The following is a 19,825-nucleotide window of genomic DNA, read 5'->3' as shown; positions in this document are numbered from 1 at the left end:
AAGAGTCAATCAGTGCAGCCAATGTCATTGTCGTCTTAGTTTAAGAAATTGCCACAGCCACCCCAACCTTCAGCAGCCACCACCCTGATTAGTCAACAGCCATCAAAATCGAGGCAAGACCCTCCACCAGTGAAAAGTTTATGACCTACTGAAGACTCAGATGATGGTTAGCATTTTTTTTTTTAGCAATAAAGTATTTTTTAGTTAAGGTACGTACATTATTTTTTGTATACATATGCTATTGCACACTTAATAGACAACAGTAGAGTGTAAAGCTAACTTTTATATGCACTGGGAAACCAAAATATTTGTGTGACTCACTTTATTGTGATATTCGCTTTATTGCGGTGGTCTGGAACCAAACTCGCAGTATCTCCCCTGTATGCCTATAGCTGTATGGTCTTAGGCAAATCATGTACCTTCTTTTAGTCTTTAAAAATTTACATGGTAATATTTGTCCTGCCTACTTTACAGAGTTGTGAGTAGATATAAAAGTAAGCTATAAAACTGTAAATTATAATAATCTAATAAAAAAAAGAGAGGAAATCTCTAATTCATGTAAATATCTGTCTTCCTAATCTTTATTCTATTCTCTCTACTTTCATTTACATTAATATTCTCTCCCCCCAGATGAAAAGTCAGGTTGATTTGAGAATTAAATGAGACAATATATGTCAGAGTACACAGAACATAACGCACACATGGTAAGCACTCAGAATATGCGCCAAACTCATATTAACTTATTTTCAGAGGCTCTAGCAGCTTGTTTTCCAGCTACCAGATCTCTTTCCTTAGGGAGTTGTCTTTCTCTGGCTTTTTTCTCTGTTTGCACTTGCCCAGCTCTCTCGCTTAAGGTATCTTCTTCAGCTTGGAATGTCCTCAATCTCTTTCCCAAAAGGCTCCTTCATTCAACATCTAAAGAAGAAAATTCAGGGCCGGCCCCGTGGCTTAGCGGTTAAGTGTGCGCGCTCCGCTGCTGGCGGCCTGCGTTCCATCCCGGGCGCGCACCGACGCACCGCTTCTCCGGCCATGCTGAGGCCTTGTCCCACATACAGCAACTAGAAGGATGTGCAGCTATGACATACAACTATCTACTGGGGCTTTGGGGGGAAATAAATAAATAAAATTAAAAAAAAAAAAAAGGAATGTTTAAGAAAATAAAAAGTAAAAATAAAGAAAAAAATTCAAAACTAAAATAAAAGTGTGGTATTCTCACTGCCTTTTTCTCCCAAGGACGGACTGCTTTAAAATTCAGAGAGAAGGATTTTTTAAGTTAGAACAGAAAACTAGACGCCACTTTTATTTTTCATCACAGATGGCAAAGTTCTTTTCAATTTTATCAGTTTTTTAATTTGAAAATTTAGTAGTGTTTAATAGTCACTTAAGACAAAATATTGAGAATTTATATGAATTTTATGAAGGATCCCTAAATGTTATAAAGTCTTCTAGAAATATGCTAGTAATGTAATTAGACTTATCAAGAAATCCAAAGTTATAAAGCAAAAATAATATATATATAGCAAAAGATATTGATATCAAATTTAACCAGTCAATATTCCATATTTTTATGCATTATTAATTATAGAAATTTAAATAAATTTAAATTCTTAATTCACACAAAAGAACTAAGAAATTGCTGGAACAAAAACATTTCTCAGTAAGTGTAGGCTTTACACTAAGAAAAAAAATCAATTATTTAAAAAATCTGTTTTGCACTCAAATAATAATTTTGTCCGAATCTCCAAGTCAAATTGTACCTTAAAAAATATTGATGTTTTTATCTAACTCTTTAGCCCTGGCAAAAATTTTCCCCCATCAGAGAACGTGAGAAGAAACACCACCTCATCATCTATTTTTCCATCCTAAATTTTGATTATAGACTGACTGATAATATGAATATTCAGTACTAAATAGGTTCATTTTGTGGTGCTACCAGTACACAATGAATTTAATCTAGGTTAGAAAAAAATTCTCAGGGCCAGCCCCATGGCTTAGCAGTTAAGTGCGCGCGCTCCACTGCTGGGTTCGGAACCCCGGGCGCGCACCGACGCACCGCTTCTCCGGCCATGCTGAGGCCGCGTCCCACATACAACAACTAGAAGGATGTGGAACTATGACATACAACTATCTACTGGGGCTTTGGAGGGAAAAAATCAATAAATAAAATCTTTAAAAGAAAAAAAATTCTCAGAAATATTTTAAGTTTACTGTCATTGCTGAGAATACTTTAATTGATGTAATGTGTAATGTAGATAGACTACTGCTCTGTACCGGTAGTTAATTTTCTTAATTTCTCAATTAGGAAAAAAATCTGTATTTGAGAATTGGTAAGAATTGTCAACCCAGTGTTGTCTGAACCCACAGTTACTAAATAGATAAAATAATATATATAAAGGCAAGAGAAGACGTGGCAAATTCAGAAACTGGAAGTTCATTGTGACTTAAGCAGAAATTTAAAGAGGGGACTAGCAAGAGAGGAAAGTAGCAAAGTAAACATAGGCAACATTATTAAGGCTTTTGATGCCATGATGAGAACAGTAGGGAGCCATTGAAGGTTTTTAAGCAGGAGAGTAAAGTGATTGTCAGATTTGGCAGATTAGCTGAGGAGATCTGTCAGAAGGCAAGGAGATCTGTCAGAAGTTGTTGCATTGATAAAGGAGAAATGATGGTGATTAGACAAAGGTGGTGGCCGTAGGAATAGAGAAGAGGGGAAGAATCCAAGGGACTGTTCAAGAGAAGGAAATTAATAGTATTTGGTGATGGGCTGGATGAAGAGTGAGGGAGAAATCAAAGATAATGCCCAGTTTTTGACTGGAGCCAGTGAGGGGTGTGATACCTATTCACTGAGCTAAAGAACACAAGTAAGAGCAAGCTGAGGCAAGAAAAGGACGAATGTAGCTTAAACATTGTCGGTGGGAGCAGAAGCCAGATTGCAGCGGGCTGAGGAGTGAGTGAGGGGTGAGTAGAAAAAGAAATACAGGTAACTCTTTCAAGAAGATTGACTACAAAAAAGGAAGAGAGAGGGGACAATAGCAGGAGGAGAGTGTAAGAAAGTTTTTCCCCACATGTTTAAATGATGATGTAAAGAGGAAAAGACTGAGTACAGAAGTAAATGGGAATAATCAGGAACAAGTTCCCTGAAAAGGAGGGAATACAGGAATATAGATGGAATTCAGAGTATAGGTAGGTAAATTAGCCATCAATAAGAAAAGGGACTCCCTTTTCCTGGGTGCTGTTACATTTCTGGAGTGATAGCAAGAAAATGAGAGAATTTCTTAAATAATAATTTCTAGTTTTCCTAAGTTGGAGCAAGATCATCTGCTGAGGACAAATAGAAAACCAATGGGATAGATTTGTAGAGTGTAAAGGAGTTACAGCCACTGTGTAAAATAAAAAGGAGAGCTTTCTTTTTTTTCCCCCCCAAAGCCCCAGTAGGTAGTTGTATGTCATAGCTGCACATCCTTCCAGTCGCTGCATGTGGGACGCGGCCTCAGCATGGCCGGACAAGCGGTGCGTCAGTGCACGCCCGGGATCCAAACACGGGCTGCCAGCAGCGGAGCACATGTACCCAACCGTTAAGCCACGGGGCCGGCCCAAGGAGAGCTTTCTAAGCTAGCAGAATGGTGTCTGGAAGAGTTGAGAACACAACTGAAGATGTGGACCATGAATTTATGCTGGTACCACTATGTGTAGTTATTGTATGGTTTTCTTCAAGTTGCACCTGAAGAAGGCCTTCAGCAGCCCAAGGGAGCTGAAGATATGGTCAAGAGAGCAGTCACAGCAACTAAGAGTAGAGTCTGGGCTTGAGTAAGGTTGAATAGGAAAAGATAGTTACATCCATCCTTGGTGCCATCACAGCTACTGTCTGTTGAGTACTTACTGTGTGCCTGGCATTTGTCTAAGTATTCTACATATATTATTTCACCTATCCTTACAAAGTGAGGTAGATAGTCTTCCCTTTTTATCACTGGGACTTTATGAGATTAAGGGGCTTGGTCCAGGGTCATATACCTTAGAAACTGAAGAGGTGATATTCAGACCCAGGTTTGTCTTAAAAGGTTTTAAGTGGTCACAAAGTTTCTGAAAGAGTTAGTCCCACAGTTCCCTGGCAGGTGGTTTGGTGCATTGAATGAGCTTTCAAGGAAATAGTACTAGATCAGGTAACCAGAGGGACAGACATTCAGTAGATACTACCACTTGTCAAGAGAAACATCAGTTATTGAGGGAGCATGTGGGTAAATTTGTGGTTTGTTTGTTTTTTTACTTTTACAACTAGTCAAAAGATTTCCAACTGAAATACTGCTTAGCCATTTAAATAAAAACTAAAGTATAATTTAAGTTCTTTCTCCTGGAATTTTGGTGTTTATTCATTGTTATGAAATCAACAGGTAATTTAATTGTGAAAATTCAGTTCTTTATCAGCATACATATAGTTCAAGAAAAAAAACATTCATTCCGAGGCTACTTGGGCTGCTGTTGATGGCATTTACCCACTCTATGTCAACACCTCTTTGTTTTATTATGTCTTTCTTGTCTCTTTTTTCCTCTTCTCTCCTACTTTATTTGAGGCCTTTTCTTTTTTTTTTTTTTAAAGGTTTTATTTATTTATTTTTTCCCCCCAAAGCCCCAGTAGATAGTTGTATGTCATAGCTGCACATCCCTTCAGTTCCTGTATGTGGGACTCGGCCTCGGGATGGACGGAGAAGTGGTGCCTCGGTGCACGCCCGGGATCCGAACCCCGGCCACCAGCATCGGAGCGCGCACACTTAACCACCAAGCCACGGGGCCGGCCCATTTGGGGCCTTTTCTTTTGCATTTCTTTTAAACTCTAAGGGTTAGCCTTAAAAATAGTGACCAGAAATAATCCCTTGGGTTTATTTCCAGTATGGTACATTTGACCTTTTTTTCTTTTTTGGTGAGGAAGATTAGCCCTTGGCTAACATCGGTTGCCAATCATACTCTTTTTGCTGAGGAAGACTGACCCTGGGCTAACACCCGTACCCATCTTCCTCTACATTATGCGTGGGGCACCTGCCACAGCATGGCTTGATAAGTGGTGCGCAGGTCTGCGCCCAGGATCCGAACCCGTGAACCCCAGGCCGCCAAAGCAAAGCACATGAACTTAACCACTATGCCACTGGGCCGGCCCCTGACCTCATTTTTTATACCAATAAATTTTTAAAACTGAAAATAATTCTATGATTTAAGATATGTTAGAGAAATAGTTATAAAGGAAATAAAATTAGTCTCAACTTTTCTCATCAGGAAAAATTAGAATGATATTGCTACTGATGTAGTTTTTAGGACTAGAATTTTTTTAAATTCTGAAATACCAATTATTAGCTGAGAATGTTCTCAATTCATGAAGTTTTTATAAATTCAAAGATGTCTGTAAGCAGTAGTGTGCTGGTAAATATATTTAATGATCAACTCTCAGGAACAGCCTTGATTTGTAGCACTTGCCAATTAGTAGTGTAAATACTCTGCCAAGCCAATTTCAAGCTGCCAGACATGAAGTAGAGGTGGGAAGACGTGTGCAGGATGCACTCTCACAGCTGGTCTGAGCAGCTCTGATGCACCATAACCTAAAAAACCCCAGGGCCGGCCCTGTGGCTTAGCGGTTAAGTGCGCGCACTCCGCTGCTGGCGGCTCGGGTTTGGATCCCGGGCGCGCACTGACGCGCCGCTTCTACGGCCATGCTGAGGCCATGTCCCACGTACAGTGACTGGAAGGATGTGCAGCTATGGCATACAACTATCTACTGGGGCTTTGGGGGAAAAATAAATAAATAAAATTATTAAAAAAAAAAAAGTTTAAAAAACCCCAGATAAGGAAAAGCAGATTTTTCCCATTGTTTCCAATTAATCCACTAATTTTTAAACTATTTAATTTGTTCAGAATGCCTCTGGTGGCCTTATGTACTGTAAATTCTTTAATTCATGTATTTATGTCCAGTATCATGTTCCAGATTTTCATGTCATAACAAGATCTATAATTTTAGACTTAGAAAAGATTATCATCATAAAATATACTTATGTTCTTCAAAAGTAGTATAATTAGTTAAGATGAGAGTAGCTTAAACCAGACAATGTACAGACGGTCCCTTCAACACAATTTTTTGGCTTTATGATGGTGCTGAAGTAATACGTGTTCAGTGGAAACTGTGCTTCGAATTTTGAATTTTGATCTTTTCCCGGGCTGGCGATATGCAATACAATCCTCTCTCATGATGCTGGGCAGCAGCAGCGAGCCACAACTCCCAGGCGGCCACTCGATCACGAGGGTCAACAACCGATGCACTTACAACCTTTTGTAACCCAGACGACCATTCTGTTTTTCACTTTCAGTACAGTATTCAATAAATTATATGAGATATTCAACACTGTCTTATAAAATAGGCTTTGTGTTAGATGATTTTGCTAATGTAAGTATTCTAAGTACATTTAGGTAGGCTAGGCTAAGCTATGATGTTCCATAGGTTAGGTGTATTAAATGCATTTTGAACTTATGATATTTTCAACTTACGATGGATTTATCGGGACATAACCCTATTGTAAGTCAAGGAAAATCTGTCTAGTTTAACAGCAATTAAGTTCATAGTATTTCAGCCTCAGACCCTGAAGAAAAAGAAAAAGGAAAGGAATAAGTTAGTAATGTTTTTATACCACATTTTCTACTTCACTAATTCACTAGACTCATTTGCAAGGAAAGCATTCTTTTAACAATCCTAGTAAGAATAAATTGATTGTCATTACAGTACAGTAAAACTCAATAAAACAAAGGACAAAGCATATTAATAGAAGATTTTGTTGATCTATCAGTCCAACTTGAAATGCTTCAAATTTTAGATAAAATTCTGCTTTGACCCAGAAAGACACATGTTATTGAGAAATCTTTGTATCCAGTACATTCAGAAAATGTTGTAGGTAACAGACGCTTACCTCCCACATAGATAGAAGCTGAAAAGCAAACTCTTCCTTCATGCATTTAAGGTTTGTGGGATAAATGTAGAATCTAAAGCAAGTAGTTTTTTAACAGTGGCGGTTTTTCTCCCATTGAGCTAGAATGTATCTGTTTTTCACCCCTTGTATATTTCCATTAAATTGTGACATGACAGATAGTACAGATCTTTTAACATATGGAAAGGTGAATAAAGGGATCTGCAACATATTAAAATTCATGGAGATAATAATACTTTTCACCTGATTTAGGTTATAAATAAATCAAGTGCAACATTTTTTAATTCTTGTTCAAAGAAAATATTTTTTTAATCTGATATCCTTTCAACTTGTACCTTTCCCAGGAAGCTGTTGATGACAGTTTGATCAAAGTGTTGTGTTGTTTTTATTAAAAAAGAACATTGTGTCATATAGACATGTTATTGTCCAAAATATTATAAATATTTTTGAGTAGATATAAGCTTTTGATGCAAAGCCATTGATTACACCGATCAACTTTGGTATCTGAAAAATATTCGTAGGGCCGGCCCCGTGGCTTAGCGGTTAAGTGCACACACTCCGCTGCTGGCGGCCCAGGTTCGGATCCCGGGCGCGCACCGATGCACCGCTTCTCCGGCCATGCTGAGGCCACGTCCCACGTGCAGCGACTAGAAGGATGTGCAGCTATGACATACAACTGTCTACTGGGGCTTTGGGGGAAAAAAATAAAATAAATAAAATTTAAAAAATGTATGTATATATTCGGAGCCATGAATTATGATTAACACTCTAAAAGCAGTATCCCAACTGAATTTTAAGTTTCCTTGATTATTGATAATTTTACTATATTGGAAAAAAATTGCTATGGATGTATCAAAGCAACATTTAACATAATTGTTTAAGTCTTTAAGTTTACCCGAATGTAGATTGCCAGGTATAATTTGCACAAATTGAGTATAGGGAGTCACAGATTGAAGCAACTGTTGGACTGAATCAGCTTCTCTGCCTCCTCCCACTCCGCACAACCCTTTGTGCAGCACTAATGCTTCATTTGACTCACCATATCAAGAGGCCAGCCACTCAGTAGGTAATGCTGAAGGGGCTTTGAAATCCCATTTACAATATTAAGGTTGAATGCCACTTATACCTATTTTGTATTTTAACATTTAGATTTATGGAAAATTTACAAGCAGAGGTCCAAGAAATGGAATTCCTTCAATTCTCTAAAGGTTTGAGTTTCATGAGAAAAGAAGACTTTGCAGAGTGGCTACTTTTTTTCACTAACACTGCAAATAAAGACATTTATTGGAAAAATGTGAGAGAGAAGTTGTCAGCAGGAGAGGTTGGTATGCCTTTTTATGATGCTTGTGATAAAGATGACATAATTAAACATTTATATAATTAATTTCCAAATTAACCAAGACTATGCTACTCTCTATTATTTAAGTATAAAATCAAGTTGACAAATGTTCTCCACATACTATTTTCTTATGAATGAACTATTGCCTAAGATAGAATCGGTATAGCAAACACAAGTTTTACATTTCCAGTAAAGTCAGGAATAAGACAAGAGTGTCCACTGTCACTGCTATTACTTGCTATTGTTCTGGAAATCTTAGCCAGTGCAAATTAACAAGATAAAAGAGTATAAAAATTTGAAAGGAGATGACAGTTGTCTTTGTTTGCATAGATATGATTATAAGCCTAGAGAACTCAAGAGAATCAAATTAAAAAATCATTAGAAACAAGAAAAATTAAATCAAATGCCTGTTACAATGCTAATATATTAGAAGTAGCTATCATATGTACAAATTGCAAGTTAGAAAATGTAATGGCATGTGTGTGTGTGTGTGGGTATATGTGCGTGTGTGTATATATATATATATATGAGGTGCATGAAATGATGATTGCCAAATGATTAATATACTGTGGTGAGATTTCAAGTGATTTTTACTTTATGTATTATTTTTACTTTATTGTTCCAAAACATTTTTTTGGAATGCGCATGTTATTTTTATATAATTTTTTTAAAAGCTATTTCTATAGTGAGGAAAAAGATAATAAAATATAATGAAGATTCCATTTATAATTGCAATAGAAATATATATACACCAATTAGAAATAAATTTAACAAGAAATACATGAAAAAAACTTTACAGTCTTGATGGACATCAAAGAAAATTTATCTAATTATAGTGACATTCCCTATTATTGAATAGGAAGTCTTAGTGTTATAAATATGGCAGTTGTCCCTTAAATTAGTCTATAAATGTAATGGTTATATTAGTCAGAACAGCCTAGGTTTCCTGCAATTACAAATTAACCCTGAAATCCCATAGCGAACCCAAGAAAGGTTTTTTCCCTCCATCATGCTGCATTTCCATTGTGGGCTGGTGGGAGGTTCTGCCCATATAGTTGCTCAGGGATCCAGACTCTCCAAGGCTCTGTCATCTTGGAGCTCCACTATCTGGAAAAAACACCACCCTCAGAGGCTGTGGCAGGAAAAGGAAGGAGTGAGTCACATTCCAGCAATTAAATGTTTTGGCCTGGAAACATCACACTTGGCCACTGGCCAGACTAATCACATGACCCCACCTAACCGCAAGGAAGCGAAGAAGTATAATCTTTCATATGTGCAGGAATCAGAAGAGAACCAGATATTGGTGAACACTAATGGATTTCAATAAAAATGTCATTGGACTCTCCAGAGGGAACTAGACAAGCCATAAAAGTTTATATGAAAAGAATGGTGAAGGGGCAAGAGGTTTACAGGAAGTCTCTGTACCTTCCCCTCAATTTTGCTGTGAACCTAAGATTGCTCTGAAAAAAAGTCTTTAAAAAAAAAAAAGGGGGCCAGCCCAGTGGCATAGTGGTTAAGTTTATACGCTCTGCTTTGGTGGCCCAGGGTTCACAGGTTCAGATCCCAGGCGTGGACCTATGCACCACTCATCAAGCCATGCTGTGGCAGCATCCCACATACAAAATAGAGGAAGACTGGCACAGATGTTGGCTCAGGGACCATCTTCCTTACCAAAAAAAGAAGAATGCCAAGATATTAAAATGTATCATCAAACATTGGTAACTAAAACAGTTTATTACTGACAATGAATTTAACAGACATATCAATTGAACAGAATATAAAGTCCAAAAATAAACCCAGATACACATGGAAATTTAGTATATGTAAACTCATATTGCAGATTAGTTGGGTAAAAGAAGAATTATTAATAAATGGCATTAGGATAATTCACTGGCCACCTGAGGGAGAAAATGAAGGTAAATCTCTACCTCACTCATTACTGTAAAATAAATTCCAGATGGATGAAAGAATTAAATGTTAAAAAAAATTGAACTGAATAAGTACAGAAGAAATCTAGGAATTAGTCATCTTAGAAAGATGGTGGGTATACATATCTTTCTAAGCAAAACCCAGAAGCTTTCAAGGAAAATTGATGAAATTACCACCTAAAAAGTAAAATTCTGTTGCCTGCCCCTCATCCCCCCAAAATTATAATCAAAGTCAAAAGAAAAAATTAACAAAATGGGAAACATTGGCATCACATCTAATAGACCAACTTCTTTAATTTATAATGGGATCTTAAAAAATCAAGAACTTTCAAGGATCTGACATTTTACCCTATTTAGTATTTAATAGAATCTTAAAAATCAATGTGTTAATAACTGTAAAGTGTCTGAAATTTTATCTATTTTCAAGTTAGCCTTTACCATTTCATGGATGCTGGGTCAGAGACAAAGACCTTTATTATTCATAGCATAGCAACAGCATGAGCATCATGTTTGTGTCAGTTCCCCCTTGCCTCCCAAGTCCCGTGGGCACGATACTGAGGGGTCCTGGTGGATGCTGCCCATGCGGTGGATTTGCACCACAGCTGAGGAACCTCATCTTGGGGAACCTGAATCTTTTATAACAGGCAGTAAGCAAAGCTGTGTTCTGCTCCCGAGGGAGACACTGTCTGTATTCAAGGCTGTTCACTATGCAAACATCCTTGGAAAGATAGTATGGAACAAAAAGGTAGTTGGTGCCTCTGTTTGCAAGATGTGCAGAAACATGAAAGACCCATGGAGAACTGTCTCCAGCAATAAGTCACCTAACAACCCATTAAAAATCTGGTCAAACGACATAAAGACACAAGAAGAGAAATCCATAAATGACTAATAAACATAAAAGTGAAAAGTGTTTAACTTCATTCACAATTAAAGATATACAGATTCAAACATTGATACTGTTTTCCACCCATCAGCAAAGCAAAAATTGCACCCAGTGCCTGCTTTGAGATCTTGATGTAGAGAAATGGCCATTCTCTTATTTGTGCTGAAAAGATCTATTGTTAAGAGCATAAAGCAAGGTATAGAAACGTGTGATGAGGATGCTCCCACTGTGTAAAACAAGGGTGTGTGGGTGGGTGTGTGTGTGTGCTTTTATGAGTAGAATATTTCTGGAAGGATACACCAGGAATTGATAACAGTGCTTTACCTCTAGGGAACGGAACTGGAGGTCAAAAGAGAAAAGAAAACTTTTCATTTTTTATCCATTGTGCTGTTAGAATTGTTTTTTACCATGTGTATATATTACCTCTTCAAAAACTTAAAATTTTAAAAATAAGAATTCCATAAATTCACAAAAGTTGAAAGCAGTGAAACTTGAATAAGATGACATGTATGCAGAGAGCATGATCCTGAAGTTTCCTACAAAGAGAAACTTTTTTTCAGGCAGGGAAGAAGTTACTTTCAAATTAAGAATTTTCATACTTTGTTTACTTTTTCAATGGAAAAACTAGTTTTTTTAGCTTAATTTTTGCTTGTTTAGTTTTTCAGTGCATAGGTTTGTTTTTGTTTGTTTGTTTGTTTGTTTTTGTTTTGTGAGGAAGATCAGCCCTGAGCTAACATCCATGCTAATCCTCCTCTTTTTGCTGAGGAAGACTGGCTCTAAGCTAACATCTACTGCCATTCCTCCTTCTTTTTATCCCCAAAGCCCCAGTAGATAGCTGTATGTCATAGTTGCATATCCTTCTAGCTGCTATATGTGGGACGTGGCCTCAGCATGGCCAGAGAAGCGGTGTGTCGGTGCGCGCCTGGGATCCTAACCCGGGCCGCCAGCAGCGGAGCACGTGCACTTAACCGCTAAGCCACAGGGCCAGCCCAGTGCATAGGTTTTGAAGTCAGGTGGACCAAGGTTCAAATCCTGATTGTTCCATTTGGTAGACCTTAGACAAATTACTTAATCTCTAAGGCTTAGAGAGGCTAAGACCATATACACAATGAATGACAGAACTGGAATTTCAGCATAGGCCCATCTAACTCCAAAACCCAGTACTCTTACTCAGTGCTCTGTCTACTGGTAAAACAAAGCAGAAAAGCAAGGACTTAACAGAATGTATTAGTCTCCTCAGGATGCTATAACAAAATACAACAGCCTAGGTAGCTTAAACAACAAATTTATTTTCTCACAGTTCTGGAGCTTGGAAATGCAAGATCAGGGTGCCAACAGGGTTGATTTCTGGTCGGATCTTGCCTCCCACCCTGCAGACTACTGCCTTCTCACTGTGTCCTCACATGGTCTTTTCTCTGTGCTCACACGCAGAATGAGAGAGAACTCTGGTGTCTTTTCCTCTTCTTATCCAGACACCAGCCCTATCGGATTACAGCCCCGCCTTTAAGACCCCATTTAGCCTCAGTTACCTCCCTGAAGGCCCTGTCTTCCAACACAGTCACATTGAGAATTAGGGTTTCAGCATAGGAATTTTGAGGAACACTATTCGGTCTCTAACACAGGGCCACCTCAGGTCTTGCACTGCACAACTCCAGGAGACCCCCATTCACACAGTGTCCAGTCTGCACAGTCATACACAACGGCCCTGCCAGTTAATCTCTTGGGGTTCTCTTAATCTCTGAAATCTATAATTCTGTCATTCTGCATCTCAAACTTTTTAATAGACTTGCTTAGAAAGATACATGTTCATAAGCTTTATGATAGAAAAGAGGACTCACACTTAAATTCATAAGATTATTTTAATGTATTTACAAAATTGTAATAAAAACTCACTTTTGTTCTTTTATTAGAGCATTAGTTTGGATGAGTTCAAGTCATTTTGTCATTTTACGACCCATTTGGAAGACTTTGCTATTGCCATGCAAATGTTTAGTTTAGCTCATCGTCCCGTCAGACTTGGTAAGTTCTATGAATCATTTATCGTCTATAAACAGTATCACTCTATTCTTCAACTAAGTGATACCAATCAAGAGCAAGTTATCAGTAAAACGATTGATTGGCCTGTTAATTAATTCAGTATGGTTATTCTAGAGTTACAGCACCAACACTCACATTACTTTATTTGCTTTTACTTTCTTATTTTTCCCCAGAAAAGGAGAAGAAAATATTTAAATATTTGTGTTTAAAACACTGATTAAATTAAAATAGGCTACTTATCTTGCAGTTCCTTGCATGACATTTCTCAGCCAAATTTATTTGAATATATTCTTGATGAGCATTTTTTTTTTCTTTACTTTTCAAATAATGAAAATTTAGATTAATTCCACTTAGACTCTTCCACGTGGTTGATGAGTTGTTTTATGTTTTCTTTTTTCAGCGGAGTTTAAGAGAGCTGTGAAAGTAGCAACAGGACAGGAGCTCTCGAACAACATTTTGGACACTGTCTTCAAGATCTTTGATTTGGATGGTGATGAATGTCTTAGTCATGAAGAGTTTCTTGGGGTGTTAAAAAACAGGATGCATCGAGGCTTATGGGTAACAGTTTTTGAGTTTTTAAATAACTGCATGTTTACATGTAATTAAATGAGTGGTATTAAACCTAGAATTTGAGCAAATATATAGTCTTAAATGGAGTTTTCATTGTTTTTATAAAGAGATTATAAGCCACAATTTAACACTGAACTATCTCCTACAGATGAGATCTAACATTTTTCTTTGCCTTTTTTTTTTAAACCTGAATCTAATCAGAAATCACTATTCAGAAATCATAGCCTGGAATTTTACTTGGGGCTCTGTAGTTAGACACATCTAGATTCAAATCCCACTCTATCATTTATTAACTGCGGAATCTTGCAAAGCCCCTTAATTTTTCTGAGCCTCGGATTCTTCACCTGTACAATGAGGAAACTAATAGAATCTCCCAGAAAGAATTATTGTGGGAATTAAGTGTAAAATACTTACTATAGTGTCTGAGACATTTAAAGTAAATGTTAGCTATTATAATTATTCACTCACATTCGCATGTTGGTCTGTAACTGTAGGACAAATCAAACTCAAAATTTTGTTTAGATGAGAATCTGCTGGAAGCACTCTCATGAAAACAGTCTGCAGGTTGAAAACAGGGGTCCAAAGAGAACTACATCAATAGGTAGTTAAGCCAGAAGAAAAGAAGGAGGGAGAATGAGAGAGAGAATGTGGTGGGTTCATAAAAACGACGCTACTTATTTGCAACTTAGAAAAGCAAATTCATTTTCCTGCTACCAACATTATTTATGGAAAATGAACAAATATGATTTCCATTAGTAATCATGTTTTATAAGCTTTATAGCTATCTTAACACCTCATAGTTAATAATCATATTCCTGTATATTAAACCAATTTTTGCAGTTAATTTAATATACCCAGGAGCCTCTTTGTCATTTCTCAAAAAAACATTAAAGTGCTGTAAAGCAATGATAGAAAAAAGAACATATATATAATCTAAAATAGACTTTTGCTTCCATTTGATGGATTTCCAGCAATGCTCTGCTCCTGTGGTCACCAGGATCCAAATATTTTCTCACCTTTACTTTCTTGTTTAGTTGAGAGGAATAATAACCACACAGTGCTTTTAATTCACAGATCACTTACGTGAATTATATTATTTCTTTTCTTTCTTAAAAAGAAATTGTAACCCATAGTTTCTTTCTTTTTAATTTTAGCCAAGGTTAAATCAAAGTTTTAGGCTTATAATTTTTATTCCACATAGCTAAATAAAGTTCACCAGAAAAGCGGAAATATTATAAAATGAAAACATTGTGAAATAATTACATTTTAAAAGCAACATGTGGAAGACCGCCCAAAGTCTTCAGTGTCTTAGGGAGGAACTTCCATTCACATATACTCAGTCTGCCTTCATCACTTGGTTATCCTGAGGAGATTTTTACACCACACTCACGTTTTATCTTTTACCCTTATTTTACAGTTCAGTTACAATCATCTTTTACAACATAATTCACCTCAGATCCTTTTTGGAGGAGTGTGGGAAATAAACGGTAACAAAGTACACACGAAATCATGTTTAACTTCAAAGAGAATGACCCCTTAATTTTTACTTTTGGTTGACAGGTACCACAACAACTAAGTGTACAAGAATACTGGAAATGTGTGAAAAAGAAAGCATTAAAGGAGTAAAAGAAGTCTGGAAACAAGCTGGAAAAGGTCTTTTTTAGAAAAAAGATAACGTAGGAATTACCTTGCTCCAAATGTGAGAGATTTTTTTTAAGTACTAGATGTTTATCTTCTTAAGTCTTCATTGATTTCCTTTCTAATAATAAAGATGCCTTGTATTTGCTTTCTGATGTGATAATTTCTTAATAAGATTTTATTTAAAAACTTAGTAAAAAGAAAGTATTCTTTTGCAAAAACAAATATTGGATTCTGTCAGAAGGCCTAGGATTGAAGTAATGCTTTGTACTTTGATGAGATGGAAAACCTGGTTATTCACTGATTGCTTAGACACGCTAGCACAGTATGCTCTCTGGAAGCGTCAACAAGTGGTTATGGAAAAATGTCATTGATACACAAGGCTAATATCAATTCTACAAGTCCTGATGTTCCTAATAGGACAAATTAAGTTAAAAACATTTCAGGTTTTCTCATCTGTATCTTATATCTGATAAACTTCTTGTATATTCTATTTCAGTTAGCTGTATATTAGTTGTCTTAAAAAATAACATGTAAATTTCAATATCCTATCTGGAAACAGAATAAAGTATTTATAAAGATAAAAAATTACTGAGATACGTTTCATTTACATGTGTTTTTTGAAACTACATTTTTTTTAATGTAAATACTCTCATCTCTTGCCAACCTCATTAGTTTATATTCTTAAACTAGTTTAATTGGGAGAATCTTGGTAACAAGATCGGGGTCTCATTCCCATATATTGGGTTGTGGGTAAATGTTTAAAATGGCACTAGAAATTAATTGGCATTAGATATAAAATGGTATTATGAAGTGGCATTTTTTTAAACATTGTAAAATTATTTTTAAAACATATGCTTCTCACGGGCCGGCCCCGTGGCTTAGCGGTTAAGTGCTCGCACTCCGCGGCTGGCGGCCCGGGTTCGGATCCTGGGCGAGCACTGACGCACCACTTCTCCGGCCATGCTGAGGCTGCGTCCCACATACAGCAACTATAAGGATGTGCAGCTATGACATACAACTATCTACTGGGGCTTTGGGGGAAAAAATAAATAAATTAATTAATAAAATTATTTAAAAAAATAAATAAAAATAAATAAATAAAACATATGCTTCTCAAATAAGAATATAGCGAATATTTAAAACATGTTCCACTCCCCAAATAAATGCCTGATTCCAAGATTGGGGCAGGGAAAGTATGAGATGAGCCTGGAACATCTTGTGCCTAAAGGTAAAGAAGTACTCAAAAAATAATGGGGACATGTCAGAAGGACAGGAGACCACTTGAAGGGGCTCCCCTTGGCCAAATCTCATACAATTTGAGCATCAAAGTAGTTCATGTCAGTAATGGATTATAGGCACACCTTGTCTTACTGCACTCTGCTTTATTGCATTCTCGTATATTGTGTTATTTACAAGACCCTCCCCCAGCAAAAAGATTATGACTTGCTGAAGGCTCAGATGATGGTTAGCATTTTTTATCAATAAAGTATTTTTTAATTAAGGTATATACATTGTTTTTTTAGAGATAGTTATTGCACACTTTTTAGACTATGGTATAGTGTAAACATAAATTTTATATGCATTGGGGAAAAAAACAAAACATTTGTGTGACTCGCTTTATTGCAGTGGTCTGGAACCAAACCCACAATATCTCCGAGTATATGTATAACCAAGCCTGTATAACCTATTGAATAAAATAATCCATGAGGTTACATTGAACGTTAACTAATTAATTGATTAATGGGGCAAGGAAACCTCTTACGGTTGTTAAAAGATAAGGCCTTGAAATAGGGTAATCTGCTAAATTGGAAAACTCATAATTTAATGCTTGAGATTAACAAGTGGTAAAAGCTTTTGTCTAATTATAAAAAATATTTATTTTGCTGCTGATTAAAAATATAAATTTGTTCTAATTCATTATTTTAGAAATAACTAAATCTTTTATTTCTCTATTGTAAAACCAAACCAAGAGAAAAGATAAACAATGCAAAAAAGTATAGGTGTGCATCCTCCACCATTTCCTCTGTTAGCTACAAAAATACTGACTCTCTCTTCACCTGTCTACCCAGATGCCCTAATGGGTAGAGATTAGAGGTATAAAAATCCAAAAATTAGGATTGTTTCTGGTGTCTTCACAGCCTCACCTTAACTTATCCAGCCTCCTCACCTGGCACTGACTCTCTTCCTGCCCCACTTTCCAAAGCATCCCATGAATACTGTACTCCAGCCCCGTAACACTCCTGGCCTTTCCCTGCATACACCATGTGCTTTTCACATTTCCCTACCCCAAGACTTTACACACACCAGCTCCTCCTGACCAGGATACTTTTCCCTTTCTTGTCCTCCTGGTGAAATTTTAGACATCAAGTTGCTGTCCACATATCAAGTTTGTCTCTACTAAACTCTTAAATCAAGAGCAGGAACAGTGCCTTAGTTATCGTCGTATGTCTAGTCTAGCTGAGTACCTGGCTTATAAAAGGCATCCAAAAAATATCTATTGAATAAAAGGAAGAAAGGGAGGGTAGGAGGGTGGGAGGGGAAAGAAAGGGAGAAAGAGGAGAAAGACAAGGGGTGGAAGAGGAAGAAAGGGAGGGCAGTCAGGCTTTTAAAGTCAGTCAGAAGTATGCCGAGAACCTGCTAGGTTGCTGAGCATACAATGGTGAGTTAAAACAAATGGTCCCTGCTGTCATGGAACATATAGTCTAAAGGTGAAGACTGAAAAATAACCAGAAAACATTTTAAATATATAATTACAATTAAGATTTTTAGAGCCAGCCCTGATGATTAAAGTTTGGCACTCTCACCGCTTCAGCAGCCCGGGTTCGTTTCCCAGTCTCAGAACCACACCACCTGTCTGTCAGTTGCCATGCTGTGGCGGCAGCTCACATAGAACTAGAAGGACTTATAACTAGGATACACAACTATGCACTGGGGCTTTGGGGAGAGAAAAAAAAAAGAGGAAGATTGGCAGCAGATGTTAGCTCAGGGCAAATCTTCCCCTGCAAAAAAAAAAATTTTTTTTAAACATAGAGCAATATTAGAGAACAGAAGAGTAGACTTTCTTAAAACAAGAGTGTTCAGGGGATTCAGGATACAATTTTCTATTTTTCAAAGCCAAAAAGAAATGTTTTACAACTGAAAAAAATGTTTTGAAAATGAATAATTCATTTTTGTCATTATGTAATTGCTGCAAAATGACTTGATCCCGTTTGAATAGAATATGAATAAACATTTGTATCAAATAAGCACACTAGATTTACCAGTGTCTCTTCTTAGGAGTGTGATGATGGTGACCTTGAAAGCAGCTGGACTTCTAATAATCTAAACTGAATCTTCAGTTATTTCTTTAATATCATTTTGTTGAATAAATAATCATTGAGGGCCAGCCCCGTGGCTTAGTGGTTGGGTGCGAGCGCTCTGCTGCTGGCGGCCCGGGTTCGGATCCCGGGCGCGCACGAACACACCACTTGTCCGGCCATGCTGAGGCCGCGTCCCACGTACAGCAACTAGAAGGATGTGCAACTATGACATACAACTATCTACTGGGGCTTTGGGGGGAAAATAAATAAATAAATAAAATTATAAAAATAAATAAATAATCATTGAGTCTCCTAATATTTTGGTGGTTAGCTTATATTTCTCTGCTTCTCCTGTTAAGGGTGGGGGGAAGTAGGGGTTATCCTGAGCCCTGCCTTCACCTGTCTTTTCTTCCTTGTCCACTCCCTCAGGGATCTCATTCACACTTCTGGCTTCTCTTCTCTCCCCTTAACCCAGGCCCGGTGACTTTCTGGATGTCTCCATTTAGTTAGTCCAACTCAACATGCCCAAAACTGACCTAATCACCTCCCCTGCACCTTCCCAAACCTCCTTTCTTCACATTTCTTCCTGTGTTTCAGTGAGTGTCTCTCCAGAGAGAGATTAAACCAGGAACCAGGCAGCTGTCCCAGAATATCTCTCTTATTTCTCCACAGTAAATCAAGTCTTATCAATTTTGCTTCCTCAAAATCTCCCAAACTTGTTCTCCACCTTCCAGCCCCATTGCCACTGTTGTAGTTCAGGCCCTGATGAGTTATTATGTAGATTACCTCAACAGAATCCTAATTTACCCTCCAGGTCTGCCCCCAGGAAAAGCACAGTGATTAAGCATCCAGACTGGTGTTCGGCTAACCTGGATTCAAATCTCGGCTCCAACACTCATTAGCCTTCTAACTTGTGGGCAAGTGCTGGACCTCTCTGTGCCCATTTCCTCATCTAAAAAGTGGGGGTGATTATAGTTCCAAAGGAATAGAATTTTTGTGAGGATTAAATGAGACTATGTAAAACACATGGGGGTAAACCCCCATTAACTGTTAAAGATTACTGTTATCTTATTTCAAATCCTTCACAGCAGATTAATTTTTCTAAAATGTAAATCTGATCATGTCACTCCACTACTGACAATCCTCTGACACTAGAGTCACCTACAAAA

General features: G+C 37.3%; 1 protein-coding gene across 1 annotated transcript in view; it reads left to right on the top strand.

Moving 5' to 3' along the window:
- Positions 1-15,502, top strand: part of MICU2 (mitochondrial calcium uptake 2) — a 134,550-nt gene extending 119,048 nt beyond the window's left edge. Inside the window, exons 9-12 of the mRNA XM_058547835.1 lie at positions 8,109-8,280; positions 13,020-13,128; positions 13,547-13,704; positions 15,277-15,502. Coding sequence (XP_058403818.1) covers positions 8,109-8,280; positions 13,020-13,128; positions 13,547-13,704; positions 15,277-15,342 — 505 coding nt within the window. The 3' untranslated portion in view covers positions 15,343-15,502. The remainder of the gene's footprint in view (positions 1-8,108; positions 8,281-13,019; positions 13,129-13,546; positions 13,705-15,276) is intronic.
- The last annotated feature ends 4,323 nt before the right edge of the window (positions 15,503-19,825 follow it).

Source organism: Diceros bicornis, chromosome 9 (assembly GCF_020826845.1).
Source record: "Diceros bicornis minor isolate mBicDic1 chromosome 9, mDicBic1.mat.cur, whole genome shotgun sequence".
NCBI lineage: Eukaryota > Metazoa > Chordata > Mammalia > Perissodactyla > Rhinocerotidae > Diceros > Diceros bicornis.
Note: the sequence above shows the minus strand (reverse complement) of the source record. Positions and strands in the feature narration are given on the sequence as shown.